This window comes from Pristiophorus japonicus, chromosome 10 (genome assembly GCF_044704955.1).
Source record: "Pristiophorus japonicus isolate sPriJap1 chromosome 10, sPriJap1.hap1, whole genome shotgun sequence".
NCBI lineage: Eukaryota > Metazoa > Chordata > Chondrichthyes > Pristiophoridae > Pristiophorus > Pristiophorus japonicus.
In genome coordinates, this window is record NC_091986.1 from 183,062,683 (window position 1) to 183,075,199 (window position 12,517).

General features: G+C 45.0%; 1 protein-coding gene across 2 annotated transcripts in view; it reads left to right on the forward strand.

The window, feature by feature from the left end:
• Positions 1 to 12,517, forward strand: part of cog6 (component of oligomeric golgi complex 6) — a 165,869-nt gene that overhangs the window by 137,596 nt on the left and 15,756 nt on the right. For both annotated transcript variants that reach the window (XM_070892386.1, XM_070892385.1), the window contains exons 9-12: positions 2,344 to 2,472; positions 2,554 to 2,645; positions 7,339 to 7,403; positions 11,421 to 11,512. In XM_070892386.1, the coding sequence (XP_070748487.1) occupies positions 2,344 to 2,472; positions 2,554 to 2,645; positions 7,339 to 7,403; positions 11,421 to 11,512 (378 nt within the window). The remainder of the gene's footprint in view (positions 1 to 2,343; positions 2,473 to 2,553; positions 2,646 to 7,338; positions 7,404 to 11,420; positions 11,513 to 12,517) is intronic.

The window sequence follows — 12,517 nt, forward strand, 5'->3', positions numbered from 1 at the left end:
CTGATGAGGCCACACCTTAAGTATTGTGTGCAGTTTTGGTCTCCTAATCTGAGGAAGGATGTGCTTGCTATTGAGGGAGTGTAGCGAAGGTTCACCAGACTGATTCCCGGGATGGCAGGACTGACAAATGAGGAAAGATTGGATCGGCAAGGCTTATACTCACTGGAATTTAGAAGAATGAGAGGGGATCTCATAGAAACGTATAAAATTCTGACGGGACTGGACAGGTTAGATGCAGGAAGAATGTTCCCGATGTTGGGGAAATCCAGAACCAGGGGACATAGTCTAAGGTTAAGGGGTAAGCCATTTAGGACTGAGATGAGGAGAAACATTTTCACCCAGAGAGTTGTGAACCTGTGGAATTCTCTGCCACAGAAAGTTGTGGAGTCCAGTTCGTTGGACATATTCAAAAGGGAGTTAGATGTGGCCCTTACGGCTGAAGGGATCAGCGGGTATGGAGAGAAGGCAGGGGTGGGGTACTGAGGTTGCATGATCAGCCATGATCTTATTGAATGGTGGTGCAGGCTCGAAAGGCCGAATGGCCTGCTCTGCTCCTGCACCTATTTTCTATGTTTCTATGAATCTTGGCCTTTATTGCAAAGGGGATGGAGTATTAAAGCAGGGAAGTCTTGCTACAGTTATACAGGGTATTGGTGAGGCCACAACTGGAATACTGCGTGCAGTTTTGGTTTCCATATTTACGAAAGGATATACTTGCTTTGGAGGCAATTCAGAGAAGGTTCACTCGGTTGATTCCGGAGATGAGGGAGTTGACTTATGAGGAAAGATTGAGTAGGTTGGGCTTCTACTCATTGGAATTCAGAAGAATGAGAGGTAATTTAATTGAAACGTATAAGAGTATAAGAGGGCATGACAAGGTGGATGCAGAGAGGATGTTTCCACTGATAGGGGAGACTAGAACTAGGGGGCATAATTATAGAATAAGGGGCCACCCATTTAAAACAGAGATGAAGAGGAATTTCTTCTCCAAAGGGTTGTAAATCTATGGAATTCGCTGCCTAAGAGAGCTGTGGAAGCTGGGACATTGAATAAATTTAAGACAGAAATAGACAGTTTCTTAAACGATAAGAGAATAAGGGGTTATGGGGAGCGGGCAGGAAGTGGACCTGAGTCCATGATCAGATCAGCGATGATCGTATTAAATAAGAACATAAGAACATAAGAATTAGGAACAGGAGTAGGCCATCTAGCCCCTCGAGCCTGCTCCGCCATTCAATAAGATCATGGCTGATCTGGCCGTGGACTCAGCTCCACTTACCCGCCCTCTCCCCGTAACCTTTAATTCCCTTATTGGTTAAAAATATATCTATCTATCTATCTATCTGTGACTTGAACACATTCAATGAGCTAGCCTCAACTGCTTCCTTGGGCAGAGAATTCCACAGATTCACAACCCTCTGGGAGAAGAAATTCCTTCTCAACTCGGTTTTAAATTGGCTCCTCCGTATTTTGAGGCTGTGCCCCCTAGTTCTAGTCTCCCCTACCAGTGGAAATTTAGCTCCTAGCTCCTTAAATTCGTCTCGTAGGACCTCATCCCTTATTTTACCTATGTCGTTGGTACCAATGTGCACCACGACAACTGGCTGTTCTCCCTCCCTTTTTAGAATGGTGGAGCAGGCTCGAGGGGCCGTGTGGTCTACTCTTGTTCCTATTTCTTATGTTCTTATATGAAGCCATATCTTTTAGCTGCTTAAAATCAGCAAGTCAGAGCCTTTATAAGGAACTCCAGTGAGAGAACTTAGTGTGATAGGTCACAAGCAGCAGAAGAAGGTGCCTTTATTTCGGAATGTTTATTTTCTGATAAATAGCTATTCACAGTCTTTATATAAAATCTTTGCCAGAGAAAAGAAAAAGTCTTCTACGTATTCCAATTATCTTTTTTGGGCAGTGGTGCGAGTTTGTATAATCTTAGGGGAACTTGCTCAGAGACTATTTGCTTCTGAATGTTGCTGTTCCTGTGATTGGTTGGTTTGTTTTCACAGACTGAACGCGAGTTACCTTTTAAAATATTTATATTGCCATTTGTCAAAGATCAAGGGCAGAAAAGTGTATATTTAAATAGGTCAGTTGGATAGCCACCAGTGTTAGGAAGCAGGTTTTTCCTCTAAGGGGCCCCCTCTCTCCCAAAATGTATTCACATTTGCTCCACAGATCAAATGGAAGAACGTGTGGCGAGACAGAGAAGCCCTCTAAATGGGATAATTTAGCAAGTTATTTTTTTTAGACAATAAGCTGCCTGTTTAGCAGCGAGTACTAGTTTATTTCTACTTTCTACTGTTTTTATATTCCCTTCTCACATTTCACATGTATTTACTGCCCTAGCTACATACTTGATGAGTTTGGCACGGCAAGGAGGAGCGCAGTGGTTCGTGGTTTTATCGACGCTCTCACTAGAGGTGGGCCCGGTGGAACTCCTCGGCCAATTGAAATGCATTCTCATGATCCTTTAAGGTATGCCATTGGATGCTCAACATTTAACTTGTGGTATTAGTGTTTTCTTAAACTTGACTTGAGTAAACCTTATGCTTTCAGGTATGTTGGGGATATGTTGGCATGGTTACACCAGGCAGCTGCTTCCGAGAAAGAACATCTTGAAGCTTTGCTCAAGCTCGTAACTATGCAAGGTAATTGTTTAATCCTTTCAATGGGCAACCTCCTCCTGTGATTACGCAGAAACGTTTTGTATAATCAACGTCCCTAAAACTTAGTGTCACCTCAAGGCCAATTTCCATGGCTAGCTGAATGGAATTCTACACAGACATCAGATTTGTTCTTTATAATGAGGTGTTTGTTATATTCGATAAAATATATAATTAATCTCCGCAGAAACAGCTGAGCAGCAGTTTTCCCATTAAATTAAGTGAACAAAAGTTGGAGGAGATTTATTTTTTAAAGTATTTCTTGTATACCTGTCAGTATTTGCAGGGAACTGGGAAACACACCAGCCGCCTGTTAGCAGGTAAGTGACATGGTGCAAAATAGACCCACAGAGGAAGGAGAAAAATACATTTTTAAAATAGAATAAATGCTAGATTTAAAAAAATATTTTTATAGTGAAGTTGTGTCTGGGACTCTGGCTATGTGTTCAACTCCCACTGTGTGTACTTGCTGACTACTTGTGATGCTGAATGTGCCTGCACCGTGATTGCCAACTGCACTTCAGAAACTATAGCAGAATACAGAATGACATGCAGTCACAGCACCAGCAGCCAGCAGCACTAGGACCACAGAGTGCTCGGGGCTCTGAATATAATGGCCCAGAAATTGCGGTTGGAGACTTCCTCCGACCAAATTTTTTTTTTTACGCAAGTACCTGGTGGTCCCGGATGAGCGTAGACTTGCGCTTCGAGGCCTCCATTCGCAGCCAAGCGTAAGGGCCCACGTATTCCAGGAGTGTATGTGCAGCCTGGGATTACGTGGGTTGGACCAACCAATGAAAATGGCATTTCTCCATTCACAGTAATGGTGATCTCCGTTTGTACGGATATCAAAAAACACACAAACATTTTAAATAAATAAGAAAAACACTTCACATATTTAAAATTAATTGAAATTGAATTTAATGAAATGTTTTAGACAAAACTTTAAAAAAAAAAAAAAAATTTTTTTAATATGTTTTAATAGGGGTACAAATAAACTTAATAGACAGGGTTTTCAATATAAAAATTATTGATAACATTTTATTTTTCTATCTTTTAAAACTCTTATGTTGGTAAAAGCAGGCGTTACGGTTGCTTTTACCAGGCGTAAGAGTGTGAATGACATTCACTGGCCAAGAGTTGGCTAAATAGCCCGAATCTCTGTGCACGAAGGCCCTTCTCCCAGGGATGAGTTGGAACCGTCAAAAGAAAAGAAACAGTTCGCAAGTGCCGGTTTTCGGCACATGCGCATCGTGCACCATGAACCGGCATTTGTGGGCCCTCTACAGGTGCATGCGCACATCGTACACGCCTATATAGACCAGGATATTTGGTCCAATGTTAACTGATGCTTGTGAATTTTTCTGTCGATTACTTATAAAATCTTGTTCAAAATATATTTTAGAATTACATTTATTTTTAGTATCTTTGGGCCCAAATTTGGCCCTCCGGTTTTTTCGGCACACTTATGTGAGGTGCGCCGACTTACTGTGCTCAAAACGGCGCCGAAAAGATATACCTTTATTCTGGCCCCTCTGCCGGGACTTGGCACGGCGTGGCGAGTCAATTGGGGGGGCGGAGCTAGGGCCCTGTGCCTAAAAGAGTGTGGGCAGCTGTCTGCACGCTCAATAGAGCGCTCGCACATGCACAGTAGCTCCTCCCATGATGGTGGTGATGCGTGCCTGCAGTGTGAGATCCAACACGTCCCGAGCCGAGTGACCTGCCGCTGCCTTCCCGCGAAAAGGGGTAGAAGAAACAGGTTGGTGCGGGGAGATTTTTGATCGGCGGGGAGCGGTGGGGGAAGAGTTTTGATCAGGCGGGAGGGAAGGAGGAAAGTTTCCTTAAATGATTTAGAAAAAGTCTCTGTCAATGGCACAATCAACTGGCTGTTAAGAGGTGAGAATGACCGGAGAAAACTTTCCTTAGGTTTGGTGTCTCAGTACCAGCAAATATCTGGTCGTGGCTTTTGTTTTGGTAGTAGTCATGACTTAGGTCAATTTTTTTTAAATCCCACCAATTCTTAGTGAACAACTGCATGGATGCCCATAGATACCCTGTTGGGAACATTCCATCAGCACCCACGGGTGCCTTATTGAGGAGTAACTGCATGGGCACCCTCTGGTACCTTGAGCAAATGACCATCGTTCATTCATGTGTAAACCTGAGCCTTGACAATCGGAGAAAGGCAGGCTATGTGGCCATGAGGGACATCGCAGCCTGTTTCACTTTTCACCTGACCTCTACTGATGGAACAGTTCCAGCAGGCTCAATGGATAGCGACCAGGAGCTGGAACCCCGGTTGATTTTCCACTCTCTAACTCGATGACAACAAGGCTAGTTGTATTACTCCTCTCATTGCACCACCCACGATCACTACCTCATGATCGTGTGATGACTCAAGATAACAATTTGCATTAATATAGCCCTGCTAGAAAAATATTTGATTCATAAATGGTTTTATGAAACCCTTTGTCTTCTGATAAAATATGCACTTTTTAATATCATTTATATGAAGCTTTATATAGTGGAATGTGTAAATTATGCAAAAGTTACAGTACAAGATCTGTATTAGTTGTTGTGAAGGTGTTTAGTGCTTTACAAGGTCCTCTCTGCTTCCCTTCAGCCCCCCCCCCCCCCCATCTATGGCCACCTGCACTGATTTCTTAACTCTCCACAAGGGTTTTCTGAGCGGCCACAAGTGGCCACATACGCTGGCCTATGTTAGTTTGGAGCAACTAATAGCTGTCCAAACTGGCTTAAATGGCCCAAACAGGCGTAACTTTAAAAAAAAAATCCTAACTACCTCACTTACACTGGCGCAAATTAAATGTGCAGAATGGGGAGTTTTAAGATGCTCCAGAAAAATCAAGATGCTCCAAAAAAAACGGAGCAACTCCTGGGGAAATTTGGGCCCAATATTTCAGAGAGTATTGCGCAGGTCTGAATTGTTGACCAAACAAGCAAATACAGATTCTAGTTCAGTTAAATTTATGGATCAAACGGCATGTAGGAATTTAAAGAGGGAACCCAGCTTACACTGTTATCCAGTGTGAGTTCAATAACCTTTCTCTGAACTAGAAGGGCCGAATGGCCTACTCCTGCACCTATTTTCTATGTTTCTATGTTTCTATTTCCCTGACTAGTGTGCTCCTTTTCCAAGACCATGCTCAAATTTTTCTCTTCTCCCGAACTGAATTGATCCAGTTCCCTTTTCAATGCTGCAGCTGTCTCAAAACTTATTACACTAGATGGCAGTGTACACATTGGTCATTCTACATGTAAAGACGTTTTTCCTTTAAAGTAGGAGTGACTAAGCCTGGATATACTGGCCCATGAAGTCCAAATAAATCTGTTCTATTTTTGCTGATATCTCTCAATCATTTTTCCCATTTAAATTTCATGGGCCTGGAGGCTTTTGTTAAGAGATCTTAGTCTAGTTGTTCCATTGTTTGGTGATATGATGATGACATCAGAGTACCAAGCTTTTTTGCAAGTGGAAAATTAATTTAAACTTTCTATGTGGCCTGCAATGGTGCATATCCAGGGCCCTGAACTTGGTGCACTTACGCCAGTTTTATGGGCGGTCTCCCCTCCAAACGAGTTTGGTGGAGGTCTCCCGCCGGCGCGCAACTTGCGTAAGAGTCCTCCTACCCGCTGAGCTGCCAGTTTGGTCCGGGCGGGAGTCCACTGCAGCAGGGAGATGGACTGCTGCGTGGACGCAGGTCTAACCGCAACGATAAGTATGAAGACCTGCAAAAAAAAAGGTTAGTAAACTTATTTTATTAATTTTTTCCCCGCTCTGAAGGTTTTCCAGTGTTTATTTTTTATTTTTTGGAAATTTTTACTTAAATATGTTCTCCCCTCCCTGGGCCCGACTCAATCCTTGGCGGTACTTTGCCGAGGATTGTATTTGGCGCGAGGTTGGGAGGTCCCACCCGCTGTCGCACAGATTCAGGGCGTAAGTCGGATTTTTGCCGCCAGGCAGTCTTTCCAGGACGTTTCCACGAAACTCCCGCCCAAAGTACCGTCCAGTATCTCAGCGGTCCTTTTGGGCGGAACTTAGCTTCCACCAAGTTTAGGGCCCATGTACCTGATAAAGTCTGAAAGCTTGTACACATCTGCTTTAAGGAAAATAAAAGTCCAGCAGAGGTAATAGGTACTTTTTGTTCAAAGTACTTTGCAATATCTACCCAAAAAGATTATAATTAGAAATGTATTTCTTAATAAGTTTTTAAATAAATGTCTATAGTTTCCAAACATGATGTGGAAAGTACCTCCTGCACCTTGAAGCGATTGTTAGCTTTAACCATTGCTGCAACAAAATGAGATCCGAACACTTCACTTCTCATTATCAATCTCTTGTTTAAATTATTCTCTATCTCTCAATTTTAGTTATTAGTAGATTGTACTTTCCGATTTTACAGTCAAACGTTGACCAGTACAGCACTGATTTCTATATTAATACTGAGTTAAATTAGATATCACTATAACAAACTTATGAGGAACTGCAGAGTAGCTCTTTTTTTTCCCCAGAGCTTCATCTTACTGAGTTGTGAGCTGTTCTCCTGCCAGCATTGAGGTTTCTGCTGAGATCATGGAAGAAGTGTGTTATAATCAAAGGCTTGCTACAGCTAGGTTAGGTTGTACTTTTAAAGTAAAAGAATGTTTATTATTACAGGTGTGGAAGATAATATTCAGCAGGTGGTAGGACACATCACTGAAGGAGTGTGCAGACCTTTAAAGGTACAGACTGAATTTATTGGATATTTCATCTGATACATTAGAGCTAAGGATGCATTGACGATCAAAGATTTTATGTAGTGTGTGTGTTGGGTGTGTTTATTGGGGGTGTGTGTGTGTATAGTGTGAACAGCATTTGGCTGCCTGTGATGCTACTGCATTTGAATAGTGCGCCTAGGCTCACACATGAATAATTGACACTTGGGTGAGGTACCATACGGTTGTGAGATCATACTCTAGTTACAGATTTAAATATTAACCTACCAAACCTCCTAGTTTCGAGAATAGTTTGTACACATTATATTGGGCTAGGCATTGCTGACCCAATCATTCACAGTATCGTGTGTAAAGAAAATTTAGAGGGAAACAGTACTTAAAATAGATCATATAGAACAGTGAATTCTTTGTATCTTTGTGAGTAATGTTGCTGAACAGCTTGGGTTTTAAATAGTTGTTACGGACACTGAAGTTTTTAATCAGAAGAAAAGGTCGTTTATTCACTGATACGCAATAGCTTTGCAACAGATTCCGTTTTTTGAATGGTTTGCTTAGTTCCCCCTGTCCTTCACCACTACTCATGTCTATGTTATTCCCCGTTCCGACATTGAAGCAATATAGTACCAATAGATGCGATTAGTATTATTTCATGACTGGTCAACCAAGTGGTGGATTTGAATAAAATGAGTAGCTTTTCATTTGTCTTCCCAAGAAAGGTTAGACTTTTAGAAAACGAAGTAACCTATGCTAACGGGAACATAAAACACCCATTTAAATAAAGCAATTTGATGGTCATACTTCTTAGGCGGTCCCTCATATCGAGCATGACTTGCTTCCACACCAAAAAGGAATGAGTTCACAGGTGTTTCAATGAAGGACCTGACATTCCAGATCCTGAACTACATTTTGAAGGGTGGAAGATGCTTGTGTGTGGATTTTTTTTAACGTGTGGTGACCGTTGCACACCAGCCACCACAGAGCTAGGTCTTGGTCCAGTGGCAAGGATTAACCAAGACGACTGGAGACCAGCTCTGCTGCACGAACCTAGTGTGCACACATATTGCAGTGTGGGCTGGCCCTGGGCCCACGCCTCTTCTGGGCCCCGAACTCACGCCTCTCCTGGGCCCTGATCACATCGCTCTACAATCTCTCGCCGCTCCTTCGCCCCGACCTCGTCGCTCCTCTGCTGCTTGATGGTAATAGTACATTTGTGCAAAAACGTACTGAGCTAAGGAACGATTGACACAAGTTTGCTGCATGATTCTGCACACAAGTTCCTGATGGGGAGGCAAAAGAGGGGAAATAGAAAATCAGAGGGCATCCATTGAGCCTTTTTTCCCCGTACCCTCTAGTTTAATAGCAAAGGAATGAGAGCAGGTAATCTGCCCTCTCTTTTAACAAAGGAATGATAGTATTACAAAGAAGAGAAAAGAAGAACAATGAGAGGAATCACATTAGTGGAACTTGTTTACGAAGCAGCAGTGCCAACACGGTCAATTCTCAAAGGGAATCCCGGTACATTGCCAAAAAGGAATCTTGAGGTACTGCTAAGCGCCTTTTCAGTGCACATAAAGACTCTCGCTGAGACATTGGGCCCAAGTTTGCCGCGACAATTAGAAAGGTGCGGCGACTTTCTGGAACAAAAAGTGCGGCAAAACCTACCGAGGAATTCTCCCCGCTCCTCGGAACATCTTCAGCCTTGGCGTAGCACACCACATCCAGTGGGGGGGCGGAGCCAGGTCCCGGCGCTGAAAACAGTGCTGGGACGCGCATGTGCAGTCGCTCCTAGCCCCCGAATCTCTGCAGGCTCTGTGGGAGGGGCCCGAAGCACGCCGCCCCTAGCCCTGGCCGAATGGGCTCCTGGAGCGGGTGACCGACTATGCGGAGGAGAAGGAGATCCTGAGCTCTGACCTGGAGACGGCAATGTCTGTCATCGGAGACAGGAGATCATGGGAGCAGAAAGCCAAACAAGAAAGGGAGAAGGAGGTGGCAAAAGTGACCATCAAGAAGGAAGATGACGAACTCAAGAACGAGATGGAGATTTCTCGAAGTGCAGCAGAGTGTGGTCTCCGGGAGCATCTGGGAAATGTCGTTGAAGCTTTGATTGCTCTGACCGACTGAGGCAATCGAGTGTTCCTTGGGACTGTCTCGAGAGGTGCGGGGGGAGCAGGAAAGCAAAGAGATTGGGGGCAAGACGTGAGTAGGATGGGACTTGGGCAGGCTCATCTGTTTAACGTTGCCTGCTGTTTTGGGACGGCCTCCGTGAAATGAATGCTTTGCTTGTGTAAGAGATTCTCGTTGTGCCCCAGCGATGAATTCTGAAGATTGTCGCAGCTTCCAAACGGAAAAGATTGAAAGGACTCAGAACTTGAAACAATAAAATCCAAGCTCACTGAATCAAAAAAAGGGATTCCCATGGTGTTGCCCAGATGCGTTTTGTTACTGGGAACAAGATCCGATCCTCAGGATACTGAAGTCCAAGGGGCTGGCTCCAGACCTTCCATCGGATTTGTACCATTTGATCAATAGGGTCCTTCTTCCCCCCCTGCCTCTTCTTTCCCTCCTGCCTCTTCTTTCCCCCCTCTTCTTTTCCTCCCCCCTCTTCTCCCCCTCCTTTCTCCCCCTCTTCTTCCCTCTTCTCTCGCCCCCCCTTCTCTTCCCCCCCTCCCTCCCCCTTCTCCCTCCACCCCCCTCCCCCACCCCCCCTTCTCCCTCCCCCACCCCCCCTTCTCCCTCCCCCACCCCCCCTTCTCCCTCCCCCACCCCCCCTTCTCCCTCCCCCACCCCCCCTTCTCCCTCCCCCTCCCCCCCTTCTCCCTCCCCCTTCTCCCTCCCCCTCCCCCCCTTCTCCCTCCCCCTCCCCCCCTTCTCCCTCCCCCTCCCCCCCTTCTCCCTCCCCCTCCCCCCTTCTCCCTCCCCCTCCCCCCCTTCTCCCTCCCCCTCCCCCCCTTCTCCCTCCCCCTCCCCCCCTTCTCCCTCCCCCTCCCCCCCTTCTCCCTCCCCCTCCCCCCTTCTCCCTCCCCCTCCCCCCCTTCTCCCTCCCCTCCCCCCCTTCTCCCTCCCCCTCCCCCCCTTCTCCCTCCCCCTCCCCCCCTTCTCCCTCCCCCTCCCCCCCTTCTCCCTCTCCCCCTTCTCCCTCCCCCCTTTCTCCCTCCCCCCCTTCTCCCTCCCCCCTTCTCCCTCCCCCCCTTCTCCCTCCCCCCCTTCTCCCTCCCCCACTTCTCCCTCCCCCCCTTCTCCCTCCCTCCCTTCCCCCTCCCCCCCCCTCCCCCCAACTAGTTACTGGTTGCCAACCAGAGAATGAACCATTTATCCCGACTCTGTTCTCTGTTAGTTAGCCAATCCTCTATCCATGCTAATATATTACCCCCAACCCCGTGAACTTTTATCTTGTGCAGTAACCCTTTATGTGGCACCTTGTCAAATACCTTCTCGAAGTCCAAATACGCCACATCCACTGGTTCCCCTTTATCCACCCTGTTCGTTACATCCTCAAAGAACTCCAGCAAATTTGTCAAACATGACTTTCCCTTCATAAATCCATGCTGACTCTGCCTGTCCGAATTTTGCTTTTCCAAATGTCCTGCTACTGCTTCTTTAATAATGGACTCCAACATTTTCCCAACCTCAGATGTTGTGGCTAACTGGTCTATAGTTCATGAGCATAGCATGTTCCTTGGCAGCATAGTGTAACACTTTAACAACATTCATTTCCTGGATTTTGTCTCAGTGCTTTGAATTAAATATGTGCCTGCTCAGTTAGATATAAGCATTTCAGTTCTGCTATCATTATTTTGTATTGAAACATATAAGGTGACAAATTCAGTGAGTCCCGCATATCCCTCTAATGTTTTGCTCCTTCATATCTGTAGATTTAAGGGGAAAAAAGTCATTAACATACAATGTATGAGGACCATTTCACAATCCTGGGTTCACCCTTGATTAGAGTTACTGTTTCATTAAGCTAATTACAGAAACCTGATCTAATATTAATTCAGTGTGTTCTGTCTGGTGCCATTTTAGGTCCGTATTGAACAAGTTATAGTGGCAGAGCCAGGTGCAGTTCTATTATACAAACTCTCCAATCTTCTCAAATTTTATCACCACACTATCAGGTAAGCAAGAAAACAAGACATCTTATTTGGTTACTAATACATTGATATTTTGTTGACACCTTAGTTGCACTAGTTTGTGATTTAAAGCTGTCAAACTGACTGCAGATCTGTAAAGTAAGTACAATAACCAAGTATCTTTTGTTCCCACAAATGTTTTTTGCTATTATGCAGAAATGAAACATTTCTTTCCCCTTTTCTCCTCACCTTCGCTAAACATGCTGACTCGGATTAGTCTACAGTGCTCACTCCTATCTTTGGCGTTTGCACAAGCACCCTTCCAGCTGGGATTGCTGGTTGGCAGTCCCCTGATACCTTGCGCAAGGATTTTTTTCCTCCATCAATTTTCTTTCCTTGCTTCTCTATTTCTGTCTTCAACACGTTGATTCCTAAATCTGGACAGTGAGTGTCGGCAACTGATTCAACTGACAGGGCATCCTAGCAGAACCTGACCGTGTCCTCACCAATGTTCACGCACACACTGCCAGTAGATTGGTGGATAGTGATCTGGAGTGGTAACCTGTGCCAGTTTTCCCTGTCCAAGCCTGAGGCACTGAGGCCAATTGGGATGTCCCTAACACCATCGCAGCTGGAGATCACAGGAAATTAGGAACAGGAGTAGACCATTCAGCCCCTTGAGCCTGTTCCGCAATTCAGTGTGTTCATGGCTGATCTGCGATCTAACTCCATATACCCGCCTTTGGTCCATATCCATTAATACCTTTGGTTAGCAAAAAGCTATTAATCTCAGATATAAAATTAACAATTAACAATTAATCTAGCGTCAATTGATGTCTGTGGAAGAGAGTTCCAAATTTCTACTACCCTGTGTGTGTAGAAGTGTTTCCTAATTTCACTCCTGAAAGGTCTGGCTCTAGTTTTTAGACCATGCCCCTAGTCCCTAGACTCGCCAACCAATTTCTCTACCCTATCTGTTCCCCTTAATATCTTGAAATCTTCAATCACAATCACCCCTTAACCTTCTAAATTCAAGCAAATACAACTCTA